The following is a 20,139-nucleotide window of genomic DNA, read 5'->3' as shown; positions in this document are numbered from 1 at the left end:
CCGAGACAAGAGGTTCCACATTGAAAACTGGGAAATAATGAATGGGAGAAGTGTGGCCTTTTGTGCCAACACAGGTGTGCCCATCTTTCTTACTGTAGGTTGGTGAATTGGTTTCTTTGGCTCTCCCCGACTTCTGTTTTTGTAACTCCAATCATGATCAGGTTTTACCTTAAACATTTTCTCAAGCAGCCTCTCCCTGATTCTTTGTTAGATACATAGTGCTTGCACTTCAAGTTCTGCATTGTCTTTATCACAATTTGAGTGATGATTTACTACTCATTGCTCTTGGGAGAATGTGTGCTCCTTGAGAATGGGAACCACGTCTGTTTTGATCATTGCTCTATCTGCATTACCTGGTACAGTGCTTAATGCTTATTTTAGGTATTTTAAAATGTATTTTGAACGAATGATGAAACTTTGTGTTACAGGAAAATTAATCACACGTGGCAAAGGTAGAGAAAGAAAGCTTGGGAGCTGGGAGACCAATTAGGAGGTAGAAGGAATAGTACAGGTGTGAAGTGAAGAGACTTTGAGCGGGGGTCAAGCTGGGGAAAGTCACACTTGGGAAATTGACTTGAAGGAAAGAAAAGCTAATCTCTGCAGTGATGAATAAGAGAAATAGTGTTACTATTTCTGAGTACAAAGTTTTTTCCTTGAGGATTTTATTGGAACAATACCTTACTGTATTTTTGTAGACCCGTCTATCACTGAAACAATGAAAGAAACATTGGGTAGTGAAAGAGCATGAACCTGTAAGTCAGAAAGCCTTGGTCTTATAATTTGTCTTCTCAGAAGTTGTTTCCTTACCTTTCAAAACAGGAGACATATCTTGATTAAGTGAGATGGAATATGTAAAGGGCCTAGGGCTGTGATTGATTGATATTGTCATTTATCCTCCCATTTCTCATGTGTAAAATGTGGAAAGAATACTCTAGTGAGAATAATCAGTATTGTAGCTAGAGACTGCCTGCAGGAAATCTGGCAGTTGATTTCATTTCTCTGAACTTCAGTTTGACTCTTTTTCTTGGAAGTGAGGGTTTTGGACTAAATAATAAAAAGTGGTTTGGAACTCAAATATGATTTGGCAAGTGCTCTAAATGGAAGTCAGGAGATAAATATAGTAACTCCTGTCTTGATTAGGTCTTATCTTGAACAACTTCTCAGGCAACTATCCCCAATACTTTGTTAGGCTCATTGTCCATTTCAAATTCTGCATTAGCCCTGTCACAATTGGAGTAATTATTTACTGTTCATCTGTTGTTAGAATGTGTGCTCACTGAGAATAGGAAACTGTTAATATATCCTCAGTGTGTCTGTATTTCCTGTCCTTTAGACAAACCCAGAATATTGTAGGTTGTGTCTTTGCTATATCCAAGATCTCAAAGATACTTTAGGTTCTTCTGGGTTCAAAAGTCACCGTAATTCTAATTCATATTTATGGTGTTGTTTTGAAGTATCCATTTGTGTTTGTCTTCTGTAGGCTATAATATTTTAAAATCAGGTCCTATTTATCTTTATACTTCCAGCACTTAGCTATACCACACTCACATATTACACTCTCTGAGTAAAGTAACTCATTAATTCGTTGAATTCAGCTGATTGTGGATGATGTTTAGTTGCTAAGTCGTTTCCGACTCTGTGACCCCATGGACTGTAGCATGCCAGGTTCCTTTGTCCACAGGGTTTCCCAGGCAAGAATCCTGGAGTGGGTTGCCATTTCCTTCTTAAAGGGATCTTCCCCACCCAGGGATTGAACCTATGTCTCTGAAGGTGGATTCTTCACTGCTGAGCCAGCAGGGAAGCCCAACTGTGGGTGTACGTATTTCTTCTTTCTTGCTGTCATTTGTGTGGCTGCAGGAAACAAGAAGAACCATTCTGTCCCTTATGTCTTCCCCTAGTTCCTCTTAATCAAGTCAGTTCCGTCACTCAGTCATGTTCGACTCTTTGCGACCCCGTGGACTGCAGCACCCACGCCAGACTTCCCTGTCCATCACCAACTCCTAGAGCTCAAACCCATGTCCATCGAGTCAGTGATGCCATCCAACCATCTCATCCTCTTGTTGTCCCCTTCTCCTCCTGTCTTCAATCTTTCCCAGCATCAGGGTCTTTTCCAAAGAGTTGGCTCTTTGCATCAGGTGGCTAAAGTATTGGAGCTTCAGCATCAGTCCTTCCAATGAACATTCAGTTCCTTTTAATAGCATAAGGGGAAACAGTATTTGAAAAAAGTTGTGATTATTTGAAGTTTTAAAAAGCAGGATTCCCAAACTTACATTTTGTTTCTCAGGAGAAAAAAATAGATCGACACACTGTTTTAGAAGAAAACCACTATTGATTGTCTAGTTTGCTTAAGAATCTGAGGCTTGAGCTTATTGAAAGGATTTGATGAAGTTCACTGCATCCACATAGTTCACTGAAGCTATGATTAAGTTCATAGCTTCCCTGGTGGCTCAGATGGTAAAGCGTCTGCCTGCAATGCAGGAGACCTGAGTTCAGTCTGGGTTGGGAAGATCCTCTGGAGAAGGAAGTGGCAACCCACTCCAGTACTCTTGCCTGGAAAATTCCATGGACCAAGGAGCCTGGTAGGCTACAGGCCATGGGGTCGCAAAGAGTCGGACACGACTGAGCGACTTCACTTTCTTTCATAACTGCATCCACATAACCAGTGAGGTGAGAAAGTACACACTGACTGTACCCTGCCCAAAGTCACACAGCCCCTGGAGAAGGCTGACGGGCCTGGCTCTGGGTGGGGTCTTAGCTGTTACACTGCCTGTAGGACTGTTTTAACAGCTTTGACCAGGGAAGCTTAACTAAAATTTATTGGCTGTTTTAATGTTCATCCTGTCTTTTTTGCAAAGAGTGTCTTCTGTGCTTGAGCTCATTTACATTTCTGGGCTTTAGTCTCTGTTTGTAATTGTATAGTTAGACTTTGTAACCTAGATTCCTTATAAGACTATGAAATACAGGAGTTAATTTTTTTGAAGTATTGTAGTTACTCAGTTTTTAGGGGGGTAGAGTCTTTATTGACATTTTTTTCTTTAATTGTAACACTTTTCAAAGTCCTTGACTTGTTTTCTGGATTTGATTTATATTTCGAGTTTCTAGAAAGATAAAGTATTAAACCAATTAGAGAAAACAAAGATTTTAGATGGATATTAGTATTTCTTAGTAAATACACTTAGTGGTTCATTTCTTTCTTTTTTTTTTTTTTTTTAAACATTTCCCTTTTATGTACTTATTTATTTCTTTATGCCTGTGCTGGGTTTTCGTTGCTGTGCTGGCTTTTCTCTAGTGAGGTGGGCAGTGGCTACTCTGCAGTTGTGGTGCACGGCTTCTCATTGCGTGGCACGTGGGTCAGTAGTTGCAGCATGTAGGCTTTAGAGCACAGGCTCAGTTGTGTGGTGCAGGGGCTTAGCTGCTCCTCGGCATGTGGCATCTTTCCAGACCAGGGATCAAACCCATGCCTCCTGCTTTGGGCAGTAGATTGTTTCTTACTCAGCCACCAGGGAAGCCCACTAACTAGTTCATTTCTAAGTTATAAAATGTTTGTCATTACTTTTTATAAATACTTGTTAAAGTACTGAGGGTGGGATGAATGAGCAGTAGACTTTTTAGTGATTTAAATTGCTGTTAGCAGTCATTCAAACATGTCTTTTGAGGTGTTGGATTCTACTGTAGTCATTCTTAGGCTGAAGTCATCTAATAAAATCATTTTCATGATTTAACACTTAAACACAAAATGACTATGTGATTGCTTCTGTATAAAATGAGTATTGTTTTTCATAGCAGATTTTTAAATATATCATTGTGTATAGACATTTTTTTGGAAACCGTTTTAAGAAGGTAAAAGATAACTCTTAGTGTAATTTTACTGAAGTAGAAATGTTTCTAGTATTACAGTTGTTCTGAAGGTAATTGCTTACTGATGTCTTAAGCTGGATGAAAAATGTGGGTGGAGTAATCTTAAAGGGCAATAGACTAGAGATGAGAAACAATTGAAAATAATGTGCACAGTGCATGGTGGTGATACAAGATGTAACGTCTTGTTTTCCAAGAACTATATTTCATCATTGTTGCATAAAGTCCCTTTTGGCCAATTTGGTGAATACTGCTGGATCTTGGGGAAAAATCTTTTGTCTTTATTCAGAGAAATAATTGTGGGGATAGAGAGTAGTCTTTTTCTTGATTAGAAAAATCCATTTAGCTTTTTAAATTACAGTGATAATAGCTTGTAATTACAGTAATAATCGTAATAATAATATCTTGGTGTTGGCCAATGATTTTGTGTGCCTCTAATTAATTTTTATGATTATCTCAGTGTGACAAAGCCATATATTTTACTTGCCTTAAAACGCCTACTTAAATTTGTGACTAAAATGTGAGCTTTTCCCACGTGCAAGGCACCAGCTAGGTTTAGGAGTTCAACCTGAATAAGAGGTTTATAGGTGACTGACTCATCTTACACAAATCAACGGGATCTTCCGTCTTAGATGAGTAGGAAAGACCTTAGGGAAGTTGGGCCTGAGCATATGTAGCGTAAAATAAACGAGGCGCTTACCTTTACTTTGGTCCCCCTGATTGCTTCTGAGTTGAAAGCTCTGAAAGCCTACAGGACCGTGGCAGTTGGGAAGGCAGAACCAAGCAGTCTTAGAGAAATCAGATGTAGTCTAAATTCCTTAATTCTGGTTGAGACTAATCTCAAAACTTACTGTTTGTTTTTTATATATGAAAACTAAAGTGAGTGCTTCCTTGTCCCTGGAGCAAGTATTTTGGAGTTGAATTTTACACTGATATTGTTAGGCTCATGATCTGGTTCCGTGGGCCACTATCTAAATTTGGGACAGGTTCTATGTGAGAATAGTGTTGCTTTCTATGACTGACCTTGAGTTAATTTTTTTATGAAACCAATTGACTTGTAGAAATCAAATTTAATACATCATCTTGTTAGTAAAGCCATCTGTTCAAACGAGGCAAATTACATGTAGATGCTAAATATCTTCTGTGTGTATGTATGCATTGTAGATACAAAAGCAAAGAAATAGTTTCCTATGGGTACACACCAGCTGAAACTGTGCCACCTTATCTTGATGTGTAATATAGACATTTCAGTATTTCTGAAGTCAGTAATTGACACATTTGTCCTTCATATAAATGTGACAGGTTGTTTGGCATTAGTGCTTTGGACAAGTCACATAATTTTTGTGTCTCTTTTATCTGCTCAGTCTTTTTGCTCAGCCTCTCTTATCTGTAAGATGAGGCTACTCATACTTGAAGTGAAGTGAAGTCGCTTAGCTGTGTCCGATTCTTTGCGACCCCATGGACTGTAGCCTTCCAGACTTCTCTGTCCATGGGATTTTCCAGGCAATAGTCCTGGAGTGGATTGCCATTTCCTTCTGCAGGGGATCTTCCCAACCCAGGGATCGAACCCAGGTCTCCCGCATTGTAGGCAGACGCTTTACCTTCTGAGCCACCACGGAATTGAATATTAGTAAATAGTGATTACCTCATGTGGTTGTTGTAAGCACTACATGAGTTAATACACATCAGGCATTGTTCCAGTTCCTAGGGCTGCATGACAAGCAACGCCAGCATTTAGTAGTTTTAAAACATTATTTTGCTTACAAATCTCCTGTCTGAGCAGGGCTTGACATGATTAGATCATTCCTGCTCTGCTTGCTGTCAGCTTGGAGGAGCATAGAGTCTGGGGACACCAGTCACCAGAAAGCTCACTCACGAAGCTGTCCCATGTGTGAGGCCTGGACCGAGAAGACTCAAACAGCTGGAGCTGGAACAGCCGGGGCTCTGGCATCTCTAGCTCTGTGTACTTTCTTTCTGGGATCTCTTTAGCATAGTGGCTTCCGGAGAGCCAGATTTCTCTACTGGGTGAGTGAGTGTGGTTCAGGGCTCCCACGCTGTGTCCCAAGAGCTAGATTGTCTTTGATGACCCAGCCTAGGAAGTTCTGAAGTGTCACTTCTACAAGTGTTAGCTTGCTGAGATTCAGAGGAGGTAGGCTAGACACCCCACCCCTCAGCCCCCCATTTCTTGATGCCATGTTGTAAGAAGAGGATGTGGGAAGGTGTGAGCATGGCGTGGACATCTTTGGAAAATACAGTCTGACACAAGTGCACAGAAAAAGGCAGGGCATGTGGCAGACACGGCAGGGCATGGAGTAGCGCTTGTTCTCAGTTGTGGTGAAGAGTGGGGCGTCGTCTAAAAATAGTAGAGCCTGCCTTTTGTGAGACAGATTTTCATAATCTCCTTTTTCCTTAGGGTAAAGTCATAAAATGTAATAGGCAGGCAGTTCATAGTTTTCCTGAAGTTCCTGTTTCTTTTAACTGGTTCAGTTTTAGCTTTTAATTTCTGTCAGTTCCTGGAATAAAGAGCCGGGCACAAAATGAGAGTCTCTTCCAACAAAAGGACGTGAGGAGTGGTATTAATAACTGAAGTAAAGATGTGTAATATCTTAAAGTTGTGTAATATCAGGCGTACAACTTCAGACTTTTCAAAAATACAGAATTGTCATTGATTGACCAGCAACTGGAACAGTTTGACATCAATAAGGACTTACCATCTCCTCCACATATGCCTTAGTTTGCCTAAAATAGAAAATATGGTCTTTGTTTTAATTTAGTAAATTAATTAAAATCAATTTATTTGAATTAAAAATAAAAGATTATCTTAAATATTTTTTCTGTTTTTGAATTTTAATTTCTAGTAATTTGATTACAGGTGTGGGGGAGACAGTAATCTTTGTAGTAGTGAGTGGCAGTTTTATTATGGATGAAAGGAGCATCATCTTTTAACCATATAATTTACCCTGTTATATGATTAGATAAGGAATTCCCTGTGTGTAGTTACGTTTACCTACAATATGATAAGTACTTTTGAAAGCTAATTTCTATCCAAAGTTTATTACCAATAACAAAATTAAACAAAGTTTATAATTTTTGTCCCTGTTTAAGTGTTCCTTAGAGTAATAGAATTTTTGTCTAACTCGTCACTTTCTTCAGTCCATATAGGGAACAATATTTCATTCTTAAAAAGTTACATTTATAGAGTAAAAGTTAAAATTACAGAATATTTCTTTTGTAGTAATTCAGATACAGTCAATGAGCTGAAGACATCCTAAAGATTATGTATTTTCACTTATAGAACAAAAATAAAACAACCTTGATCCTTAGAGATTAAGGGGGTTCTTTTGTGTAACTTCCATGAGTAACTTCCAAATCTTGAACATAGTGGCTGGATGCCTTGATCATTCTGTTTTCCTCCTCCATTTTTATGACACTCGATCTGTATATAATAGAGCTCAGTGGTTTTTAACCTTTTAATATAAAAGTTAGTAGTTTGACAGTTTTGAGGTCTGTTGTTACAGATTTTTATTTGTAACCCCAATGCATAAGATATATTAAAATGGTGTTACTATTTTTTTGTAAGTTCAAAAATTTAACAATTTGTCAAGTCAATTAAAACAGGAAAGCTTTTTGAGATGAACTTAAATTTCATGTGAGGTTTGTGGGTGATACAAGTTTATGTCAGTTTTTAGCATCCAGTTTTTTTCTTTCTGTTTTGGCTGCATAGCTGTGAAAATGTGACTTGTGGACAAGGGCACTTTGTCTTTAGCCTGTATTTACACTTTAATTCTCCTGGCAGAGAGCTGGAATTGCCAGGAGAAAGGGAATTGCCAGTAGGGAAGTCTTGTTTGGAAGACGCCATTAGTTAGTGGTTGGTCTTAGTAGTCTTTACTTCATATCACAAATACAACAGTGATCGGAATCTTAAGTTTAAACAATAAAAAATAGTTTCATGACAGCTCTTTGATTTGTTAGCAGCCACCTGGCTAGTCCTCTAGCAGGAGAGCATTCAGCAAGTAATTGGGTCTTGGGGAGACATTTAATTGGGTAAAGCATAAAGTGTGTGATTCACAGACCTAACTTATCAGAGTGGACAAGTGGAGGCCTAAGTTAGGGTTGGAGAAGCACCAGTGCAGAGCTGCAGCTTTGCTAATCAATGTTACAGGAGATTCTGAAATTCCTATATTTTAGTTTTTTGATAAGAATAAAATACATTTGATTTCATGTTACACACTTACATATCATGTTGTACATTTGCTATATATATCAAGTGTGTGTGTATATATATACATAATCATAATGACACCTCATCCTCAACCCTCTTGTAAAGTTACGCATTTCAGTAGCCTAGAAAGAGGAGAAGGACCCAGATTTAATGAGGAAAATTCATACCCCAGATGAGTTTCCTCACAGATAACTGGAAAGAAGACCGCAGATAAGACTGCCCCCATCCATGTCACCTCAAACTGAATTTCAGACTCAGATTCTATTTAACCCTAGAATAAAATCAGGATATTCCAGGTCAGAAACATACTCTTTCCAGGCTATTTCAGAGAGACCTTGAAACTTTGCTTTAAATACAGTCTGGATCAGTGGTTCTCAAACATTTTGCTAAGGACCTCTTTGCTTTCTTAAGTATGGAGAAATACAAATTATATTTCAGTAAAGCTGTTAAATGGAGAAGGCAATGGCACCCCACTCCAGTACTCTTGCCTGGAAAATCCCATGGATGGAGGAGCCTGGTGGGCTGCAGTCCATGGGGTCGCTAAGAGTCAGACACGACTGAGTGACTTCACTTTCACGCATTGGAGAAGGACATGGCAACCCACTCCAGTGTTCTTGTCTGGATAATCCCAGGGACAGTGGAGCCTGGTGGGCTGCCGTCTGTGGGGTTGCACAGAGTCGGACACGACTGAGGCTGTTAAAAAGGTTATTGAAGAAACCAAAGAGCTTGTTTATGTAGATTACAGTTACCACTATTACAGGGTCAAAAATAAAAACTGAGAACATTAAAAACATAAAAAAATTTGTTAATTTTAAAATAAGCCAATTAAAAATAAGTTTTTTTAAATAAACTACTTTCCAGTTAAATTAGAAGAGTGACATTGTTTTATGCTTAATGTCTGGCTGAACAACTATTTCTTATGTCTGCTTCTGCATTCAGCCTGATGCAGTGAAGTGATTTAGTCGAGCCATATGAAGAAAATCTGGCTTCATGCAAATATTTAGTTGGAAAAAGAAGTATTTTAATAGACTTTTAAAGTTAATTGTGTGGCTATTTGATAATTTGCCAGAACTTAACAGTTTGTTTTTTAAGAGACTATTTGCAGTGTAGAATCTGAAACCATGTCAATGAACTTCTCTTACTCCGTTACTTTAAGACCACTGTCTCATCCTTCTCCATAATGATAAGGTAGCATCCATTTATTTCTTCCTCTGCTGTCTTCTCAGTATTGACAGCCTTATTGGCAGTGGTCATGTCTACCAAACATGTTTTTCTTGGAAGTAGTTTGAGTTATCAAAGAAGAGGCTATTATATGTATGTGTGAGTTGGCCCTTGAATTTCCAAAGGAACCCATTTTCATAAAATCCATGTAGTTGGTTACTCTAAATGTTAGAGTCTGATCTGCCAGATAGTTTCTTAACAGGGCCCATGGGAAAAAAAGGAAAAAGGGAATGTTGTTATGTTAAAAATAGCTTGTCGAAGTGAAGTGAAAGTTGCTCAGTCGTGTCCCGATTCTTTGCAACCCTGAACTGTAGCTCACCAGGCTCCTCTTTGCATGGGGATTCTTCAGGCAAGAATATTGAAGTGGGTTGCCATGCTCTCCTCCAGCTTATCTTCCCAAACCAGGGATCGAACCAAGGTCTCCCGCATTGCAGGCAGATTCTTTACCATCTGAGCCACCAGGGAAGCCCCAAAATGGCTTATGCCCTTCCCCAGATATTGCATAGGAATCTTTAGTAATGTGTGTGTGGTTTAACTTAAGGATTTTCGCTCGTCATGGTGTATGTGTGTTTGCTTTAGCTTACTCTTCTACAGTATGAGACAGTTCCTTAGTTGGGTCAGTCTCAGTTGGGTAATAATAATGAAAGACATCTTTTAGAGTCTTGCTACTTAAAATGTTGTAGCAGCGTCATCAAGTAGGTTCTTGTTAAAATCACAGTATGTTGGATCTTACCCCAAACCCACTGAATCAGAATCTGCAGTTAATAAGATCACAGATGTTCATATACGTATTAGTTTGAAATGCACTGCTTTAAGTTACTGAAACTATCTGAATAGAGTGAGTGCTTTTTCTGGCTCAGGTTTTCTTCCATATCCCAGGCTGCTTTTGTTCACATCTTATAGAATCAGTAAGTGTTCACTGGGAAGGAGAACTGACTGAATGAAAGATTTTAATACATGCTTAAACTTAGACATAAGATTGGGTGGAAGTAGAAAGTCAGTTTTTAGTTCTGATCATATTGTTATACAGTAGGAAGAAGGACACTGCTTTCTATGAAATCTGTATCTGTCCTGTCAAGATTATAAATTACTTAGGATTTGTCTCCTTTGCTCTCCTGTATTAAAACTGTTGTCTTTATCGGTCTTGAGACTGGAGGGAACCACTGATTCTGGGATGAATCTGGAACCAAAAGAGAGCCTGGAGATTTAGGATTGGACTCTTTCTAGCAGTTGGAGGTGCCAAGCAGGGGTCATGTGGCAGGACTCCACTTTGTCCTGTTGGGCAACGGGAGGCTTTGTGGGGATGCCACCCAGATGTAGAGTGTCTCTCAGTCTTTCAGGGCAGAGAACGTGCCCCTTAAGCTCCTGCACCATTGCTTTTGCAGCTTGTTGCCAGTGGTAGACAGAGTTCATGTGCTTTAATACCTGCAATACGCTTTCCTTTCATGAGGATCTGCATCCACATGAAGTACTGGTTTTCAAATGAGTAATACTGCATGTGAGCAGTATTTCGCTATTGCTTAGTGTTCATGGCTATTTGGACTCAGAAGGCTCTCCTTCTGGGGTGAAGTTCATAAGCAAAACATGTTACGCACTGGGTAGATGGACTCTATTGCTAGTTGGATTTATTGCAAGGGTATGAGTCTCTTGACCTTGTTCTACTTTGTTCAATTTAAAGAAAATTAATTTGGTTTCACTTCCAGCTAATTTTGGACTTTCAAGTAAAAGCAATGGAGATACATGGTTAAAATAAAACAGAAGTGTGTTTACAGTTAAAGTCTGTCTTGCTTCTCCCATCTGCCCCAGCACAGAAGCACTTTGTGTATCCTTGAAAAGAGGTTTGCCTTGAGGGGTGGCTGTATCTCCATGTCTGCCTCCACTTAGGTATGCAAAGTGGAACTGTACTACCCTGCACTTCTGTGGGGCTTTTTTTTTTTTTTTTTTTAACTTGGAGGTTGTACCATAGTAGGCCATTGAGATTTATCTCTTTTCTGAGGTTGTTTATAAATTGAGTGTGATGGATTGCTCATTTAACACTACTATTTATTTGCCTTTGGAGTTAATCAGTATGGTTTATGAAAGTATGAACTTTACAGGGGAAATGTTTTAAAATATATGAAGCAAGTGGCAAGGAAAATAGGTAACCATTTTGCTGTTAAGGGCCTCATGAAACTTGGAATTTCTGGGGCTCAAGTAAAAATTTGTATTTCAGTATAAACCATACTTATGGTTTATTCCTGCAGAAACAATATATACATAAAATTTCATATATTCAAGAGTTGATTCGCATTTAAGAGTTTTCTAGAGATTATGGAGTTTTAGAATAAAGGGTTAGAGCTGACGTTTAGAATCTGTAGATAGACTGGGAGATATTTAGCCAGATGAACTTAAATACATGAATATCCTTTAAAGAGAAACTTTGAGTCATTTTTCCTATCTTTTTAAAAATCTTTATTTATTTGGCTGTGCCATGTCTTAGTTGTGGCATTAGGGGATCTAGTCCACACATTGGGAGTGTGGACTCTTAACCACTGGACCACCAGGGAAGTTCCTATTTTTTGTATCTGAAGCATCCTAAAAACATTTTTGTTACCTTTGAAAAATGGATGCATTTGATTTTAGACAATGCTGCTGCTGCTAAGTCACTTCAGTCATGTCCAACTCTGTGTGACCCCAGAGACGGCAGCCCACCAGGCTCCCCCGTCCCTGGGATTCTCCAGGCAAGAACACTGGAGTGGGTTGTCATTTCCTTCTCCAATGCATGAAAGTGAAAAGTGAAAGTGAAGTCGCTCAGTCGTGTCCCAACTCTCAGCGACGCCATGGACTGCAGCCTACCAGGCTCCTCCGTCCATGGGATTTTCCAGGCAAGAGTACTGGAGTGGGGTGGATTTTAGACAGTATATAAGTAAAATTTCAGATGTTCAAGAATTGATTCACATTTGAGAGTTTTCTAGAGGTTTCACATTTAAGAGTTTTCTAGAGGTTACCGAGTTTTAGAATGAAGTGTTAGAGCTGAAATTTAGAATCTGTAGGTCGACTGGGAAATGGTTCAGGACTTCAGTTCAGTTTAGTAGCTCAGTTGTGTCTGACTCTTTGCGACCCCATGGACTGCCGCACTCCAGGTCTCCCTGTCCATCACCAACTCGTGGAGTTTACTCAGACTCATGTCCATTGAGTCGGTGATGCCATCCAACCATCTCATCCTCTGTCGTCCCCTTCTCTGCCTGCCCTCAATCTTTCTCAGCATCAGGGTCTTTTCAAATATGAAAAGTATCATGATACTTTCATCATGATAAAAAGTATCATGATACTTTTTCAAGTATCATGTTTGCAACCTGTGGATAATTGAGAAAGACAAATTATGTATAGCAAACAGGACAGTGTTATTATTGAGTTCAGATTTAATTATTTTTATTGAGGTATAGTTGATGGTACAATATTATATATTTTAGGTGTGCAGCATAGTGATTCATAATTTTTAAAGGTTATGAAGATATCCTCTGCCTGCCTTTTTTCTGTAGAAAAAACTTTAGCCAAAGAAAAAGTTTAATCACAAATGTGAAAATGTAGAAACAACGGAAAACAGAGAGCACCAAATAATGTAGTTTGTGTGCATAGTCAAGGACCTTTAGTTCCTTCTCAAGGGCTATAGGTAATCCTCTGAGCCATATCCTGTGAGCAGTCTTACAGATACTGAAACCCTCACCAGGTAGAGAAGTTAACTTATGTGATAACCAGACTGTAGCCATGACATAAGCTGCCACAGTTTTGACAACTGGCCTCAGGAAATGGAAACAAACGGACCCTCGAACTGAACTGAACTATACTTAAAACAATCGAGATGACTCTGATCAGACCACAGATGACCAATTTCTGTATGACTGTCAGAGCTGACTGTACTGTTTCTACAAGTAACCCCCTCCCTCAGCCTATAAAAGCTCTTGCCCACTGATGGTCATTGGAAGGTCTCGGCCCTTTGGACAGGTCCCCTCCCACTCCCGCCCCGCCCTACCCCACCCCCATCCAAAAGAAAGCAAACTTGACTTTCCACCAGCCTGGCCTCTTTAATGATTGCTTTTGAGCAGCAAGCAGAGCAGCTGGACCCCACTTTTGATTACAGTTACATTCCATTTATTAGTTATAAAATATTCCCTGTGTTGTATAGTATATGCTTGTTTCTCCTAGCCTGTTTATTTTATACACAGTGGCTTGTACCTTTTAATCCCTCCCCCTTGTCTTTACTTCCCCACTACCTGCTCCCTACTGGTAACCATGAGTTTGTATCTAGTCTGTATCTGAGTTCAGGTTTAGATATACTTTTTTGTGTTTTTGAAATTTTCTATAATAAAAACTTAGTGGAATGGGGAAGCATGCCCCTTAAAAGTTAATGTGAATTGTATAATTTACTGGTACTTAAATTAAGTACAGGCAGTTTTAGCTTTTAATAGGTTTGAGAGTCTGAAGCATTCTTACTGTTGGTCGTTCTGTGATTGATACTACTTCCATGTAATTTCTCTATTGAGAAGATACGAAGGAAGGAAATAAAGTGAATTGCTCTTAAGATGAAGGCAAAATGTGTTACATTTTTTATGATGTGAAATTCTTAACATTAAAAATTACTCACTTTTATTAATGACTTTTATTACTAGTATTTTTTAGTAAATAAAAAAATTAGTATATAATACTTTGTTTATTAAATAAGAAGTAAGAGTTTGAGGTGCATAAGACTTTGAAAAAAATTGAGGGCCAACAAAGTACTTTTTGGACTTTGGTAAAATCAGAGAAACTTTTGCCCTTAGTTCTCTCTTTTGCTTTTTTATCAAGAGGGAAAATACAGCAAAATTTCCCAACTGCGTTGCGATGGAAAGAGGTAGGATGTGGTAGCAGTTGTATTGTCAGATTAGTGAATGGAAGAAAAGATCAACAAGTGATTTGCAACACTGTAAATACAATCTTTTGATTCTAAATTATTTGCAGCTGGAAACTTTATTATTTTATCATGCTTCTTAGAGAACTCTGGAAGGGGTAGAATGTGGTGAGCTCTGTGTGTGTGTGTGTGTGTGTGTGTGTTTGTGTGTGGTTTGGTTTGTTTTCTGTGGGGTATGGTGTTGGGGACTTCATGTCTGCCAAAAGTTGCTTAAATTATTCCATGGCTGGTTTGAGGTACTAGTTTTTTTTTGCCTTGATTTGCAATTTATTGCAAATAATATTTATTTGAAATTTAGTTTTAGAAATAATTATTTGAAACTAATTTTAAAGCATGTTGTTTTCTGGTGGAAAATATGGTTCATATGCTTTATGGGGCAGAATGTCAAGTTGTAATCTTAATTATTTATAAGATCATATTCATGTTAGTGAACTTCTAGGAATAACACAGCCTTTTTTCTTCTTTTGTAGCATAAGCAGTACTATAATGGATGTAGACAGCACAATTTCCAGTGGGCGTTCAACTCCAGCAATGATGAATGGACAAGGAAGCACTACTTCTTCAAGCAAAAATATTGCCTATAATTGTTGTTGGGACCAGTGCCAGGCTTGCTTCACCTCTAGTCCAGATCTGGCAGATCACATCCGTTCCATACATGTAGATGGTCAGCGAGGAGGGGTTGGTTTTGTCATTTCTTTTTTTCACTCCCTGTTTTCATTAGTTTTATTAATTTGTATTTTCTAGTTAGGCTTTTTTTTTTAAGTAATTTTTAAAAATTTTTATTTTTCAAATGTTTTATTTTTTCAAATGTTTTTTCCCTTTTATTTACTTTCCACATATTTGAATCAAATTAAATAGAACATATTATGTGTTGGATTTTAATTTGCTCTTAGGTGTATTACTTTGAAGAAATTAGACTTTTTAAAATATGGTGGGAGTATTGTAATGAATACTGTGTATTTCAAGGTTCTGATGTTTCGAGTTGAAGGCTTTTAGGAATTGGCACTCTTAGGGATTTCCGTTGTTAGAGTGGTCTTAAATTGTCCCTGATGCTGACATTAACTGGAGAAACTATTGGTATCAGGATTAGTATATACAATCCTGTTAAATGGCTATCTGTACTCATTATTTGTGACTATTGATCATCTTTCGCAGGTTTGTCAGAGCTCATTTAGTATTGACCTATAAACTTAGGAATCCATTTAGTCGTGTCAGTTCATATAATTTTTATTGAATAGTAAGTAAAGAGCTAAAGCAAATTAGGTAAGTCACAGCATAATGGGGCAAAATATTTGTAAAATTGATAGCATAATACATACTTTTCAACTTTATCTAGATTTTTGTCTTGAATAGTTAACCAGTCTTAGTATGTTTTTTAGAAATTCAATGTCACATTTTTAAGTACAGATAATTTATTAGGCCACACACTGTCTGTCAGTATGGTATAACTATTGAGATACACTGATACTAACATGATTAAAATCTTCTTAAGTAAGTGGGTAACTGTTTCCAAGGTAGTATTAATATTTAGATTGTATTACTGATCTTTTTTTTAAAAGCATGCAGCCATAATAGGGACTCCTAATATTTTTACCATTGGTATTGCATTTGAAATTTCTTTTTAAAAATATTTACTGTTATCACAATATGTTATAATGTTTCAGTAGTCTTTCAATTACTTAAACTTGTATAAGTGAACATTTGTCTCTTTATTAGATTTAATACATATGGGGTCTGGGTAGATATCAGAGGGTGTATTAACATATTATTGACTGGGGGATTTTTGCAGAAACTTAACGTGTATGGTTGGCAATGTGTTATGTAAGTGAATATTGAAACACTGTGGTCAGTAACATTTGGGTAACAAAAGACATCTCTGGTCAATAAGTTGCTAATGAACTCTGCCCAGCTCAGTGGTTAAGCTGCTTTGGTAACAGTCTTTATTTCACCCTGTGTATATCCCTTGGCTTCTTGGTCATTACAGAGTTGCCTTTTGTACACCAGTGCTTGGAATCACTTGATAGATCACCAAGGCAGTCCTGTGAACCACGGCATGATGCTTTATAGTCACTTGACTTGGCAGCTACATGCAGGATCCCAGGCTCTGCAGGCATGGTCTCTTAGTAGTAATAGGAGACTTGCACATTTCTAAGTCTTGATCCTACAAGTTGAGTTGGCACACGGCCTTTATGAGAATGTTTTCAGCTTTTTACAGATTTGGAAAAATGGAGTTACAGACTGAATGTGTAATGTAATCACTGCACCTGCATGTATCTTACTGATATTACAGAGCCAGGCGTGAAGTTTTGGTATTTCTACTTTAAACATGTTGAAACGGAAACCCCCAATGTCATTTCTTGAATGCTTATTCATAAAATTACTTTATTACAAATAATAAGATTCTCTGGCTAATTTTAAGAGTAATTCTGTTTTGACTTGAGAAAGGAGTTCTGATCTTTGAAGGACATTAGTTGCTAAACTACAGACTTAAAGGCTCAGCTAAATGAACAAAATACATTTCATTACATTCCCATTATTTTTGCATATCAGTCTTTGATGTATAGACTTAAGCTTTCAGAATGAGAGTTTGAATGAGAATTTGAAAACTTGATGTGTTGTGTGCTCAGTTGCTTCAGTCGTGTCCAATTCTCTGCAACCCCATGGAGTTGTCCAACTCTCTGCAACCCCATGGAGTGTAGCCTGCCCCAGGCTCCTCTGTCCATGAAGTTCTCCAGGCAGGGCTACTGGAGTGGGTTGCCATGCCCTCTAGGAGATCTTTCTGACCTGGGGATTGAACCTACATCTGTGTCTTCTGCACTGCAGGCAGATTCTTTACCACTGAGCCACCAGAGAAGCCCAAAACTTAATTACTACTAGATAATTTAGGAAGTCTCAATCTGGTTTGTGCTTTAAAATAGAGTAGTTATGTTATGGCCATACCACCCTGAACACGCCTGATTTCAGCTACAATTTAGTAGTTGTTAATTGTTGTTTTTTTTTTTAAGTGACCTCTTTGAAGGGAAATTTTTTTAAAGTCATTTTAATTATTTTTAAGTGTGCACTTCAGTGGCATTATTAAGTACATTCACATTGCTCTTCAATGACTACTATCCCTCTCCGTAACTCTTTCATTGTCCCAAACTGAAATCTACCTATTAAATAATACCTCCCTAATCCTCCCTTGTGCTAATCTCTAGTAACCATGGTCCTACTTTCTGTCTTTAAATTTGACTATTCTCACTCGCTCTCCTGTATAGTGGAAAACAGCTGATTTTGATGACATTTTTAAAGAGTTTTTAATTCTCTTCTTTCTATCCCAAATGTGAACTGTCACAGTGGAACAGAAACAAATGAGGAAAATTACTGGCAACTCTAGAGGATTTTATGTTTCTAATTACTGAAAGATGACAGTTCTGGAGCAGTAAGGTAGCAAGATCTACATCCTGTATTAATTCCTGTTCTTTTTCTCATCCCACTCTGCTGTTCACCCTGGGAAAACAAAAACTATAACAGTTTAGTAACTTCTTTATGTGCCTTAAGCTATTTATGTTGCTATGTCACGTGGACTTTAATTGTATTTATAGGCTGAAGGCAAGTGGAATTTTAAGGTTTCCTGACCTTTTCATATGTCAAAGTGGGTGGATACTTAATCCTGTAGTAAAAGTTAAGCTTATCATTAAAGCACCTTTTTTTTTTGGAATGTACCTTTTTTTTAAAAGTCATGGAAGTACTTTCTTTAAAAAATAAAGACAAGCAAGAAAAACTTAACCTTTTTTTGTTCAGTAAAACAGAATTGTGTTCTTGGGTTCATACTTCATGCATGACTGGATTTCAGAAACTAGACCGAGCTATTTTGCTAGTCAAATTTCAAAGGCCTGTGTCCTCTTATTAAACACGTAAGTCTTGGTAGGAGGGGAACTTCATCTTGTAGGATTTCAGTGGTTCAGTAAGATCCATTAGTGTACTGTTTTTTTTTTTTTCTTCCCCCTTGTCTTAACTATTTCTCACTTTAAAAACAGTTGCCAGAAGGAAATCTGTTTATCAGGGGTGCTCTTACACGTGTTATTTTTATTAAGTTTACTTTGTGCTCTTGAGGCAAGAGGGCCAGAGGGATATTTTGGGGGAGCTGATGACAGGGTATTACTATTTGGAGAGCTGAATGAGTTAACCTTGATGTTACATAAAATTAGGCTTGTAGACTCTCATGGTTACATTGAATGCTACTAGGAAATGGGGTCAATCTTAGGAGGCCAGTTTGAGTTTTGATTGCCAGTCTGATATTACTAGATTCTGAACATAACATGAAATTGGAAATATCTTTTGCAATAAATGAGGGATGTTTTTTCCTTGTATTGTGAGAGCTTACTGAATAGTTGTCCTCTGTTTATTAAATATCTTTTAACAGAGGAAATTGAAAATGTTAACACATTTAATGTGGCTAAAAATTACAGAATACAAAATTATAGCCTTCATTTTAGATCTTGAAAGAGTAGACTGATTAGAGACAAAATAATTAGACGTAAAAAACATTTACTTCTCTTTTATATGTTCACATTTTGTGAAAAACTGAACTAATTTTTTTCTAAGAGCTTAAAGGAACCCTGAGATCATCCATTCAACCCCTTCCTGACTTTATTTTAGATTGTCTGTCTCTTATTTAATATAAAATCTTTTTGTATCATTTTACTACAGAAGGAATCTATTTAGTAAAAGTAGGCTTTTTTCACTCCCTTTGAGGATGTAAATTATATTGCTTACCAGCTCTATTTATAGAGTATTAGGCTGATTTTACTTTACCAGTAGTAACAGAATTTTCCTTATACATGCTTATTAGACTTTGTTAGGTTGCATTGTATTGTTTTGCAGTGAGTCTTAAAATTTACTTAATTTCTTGATGGATTCATTTATGCACTTCATGTATGATATGTTGGTAATCAGGTGTAAGTGCATTTATTTTTACTGTCACACAATCCATCATAGGTGTAGAACTTGTGTTGTTATTATTGTTTAGTCTCTTAGTTGTTTTTGACTCTCTTGTGACCCCGTAGACTGTAGCCCGCCACGCTCCTCTGTCCATGGGATTTCCCAGGCGAGAATACTGGAGTAGGTTGCCATTTCCTTCTCCAGGGGATCATCCTAACCCCAGGGATTGAACTCAGGTCTCCCGCGTTGCAGGAGATTCTTTACCGTCTTAGCTACCAGGGAAGCCCATGCATACATTCAGGTAAATACTCTAGTTCAGGAAAATTGACCAAAGACTAGGACTACCCTTGGTTTGTACAAGCTTCTTCATTTTAGGCCTTTTGGAGGGGACCCCTGACGGTAAAGCTGACTTGTTCTGACAGTAATGGGCAAGGTTTTCTAGAGGAGTTCTGAACAGAAAGCCTGAGCTTCCCTCTAACATAGAAATTTTAGACCTCTTCATCTTACAAGTTAGGTCATTATAAATCTGAAGCTGGTAGTAGAAAGATTCTTTTAATGGCCGTGTGCTGTTTTTTTCCTTGGACAGTCTGGCAGAAAAAAATGTGCAGCAGTTATTTTGAGAAGGGACCTCCAGTGTCTAATATAAACCCAAGTTTTCTGTTAACTAGTCCTGAGAGAAAATATTATCTTGTATCTTCATTGTGTTCTGGACTTACAACAGGTGTGTGCTCATAGCATCTATTTGGTGACAAAGGAAATAGAGACTTAAATTAGTGGTTCTTTGAAGACTGTGTAGCTGCAAAATATGAAAGGGCTGGATAGATTTTAGGTTGTTTACTTTTGTTCTGTTTGTTATCTCTAATACAGCCTGTTTTAACTAAGCCAGTTTATCATGAAAGACTGGACTATGAACCTCAGTGGTCTAATTAACATAGTTAGATCTTAATTCATTTTAAGATAGTTTAGAGGAACCATGTTAGATTTTGTTCTT

General features: G+C 37.8%; 1 protein-coding gene across 1 annotated transcript in view; it reads left to right on the top strand.

Annotated features, from left to right (window-relative positions):
- Positions 1–20,139, top strand: part of AEBP2 (AE binding protein 2) — a 61,892-nt gene that overhangs the window by 8,110 nt on the left and 33,643 nt on the right. The window contains exon 2 of the mRNA XM_019961485.2: positions 14,696–14,903. Coding sequence (XP_019817044.2) covers positions 14,696–14,903 — 208 coding nt within the window. The remainder of the gene's footprint in view (positions 1–14,695; positions 14,904–20,139) is intronic.

Source organism: Bos indicus, chromosome 5 (assembly GCF_029378745.1).
Source record: "Bos indicus isolate NIAB-ARS_2022 breed Sahiwal x Tharparkar chromosome 5, NIAB-ARS_B.indTharparkar_mat_pri_1.0, whole genome shotgun sequence".
NCBI classification, from domain to species: Eukaryota; Metazoa; Chordata; class Mammalia; order Artiodactyla; family Bovidae; genus Bos; species Bos indicus.
Note: the sequence above shows the minus strand (reverse complement) of the source record. Positions and strands in the feature narration are given on the sequence as shown.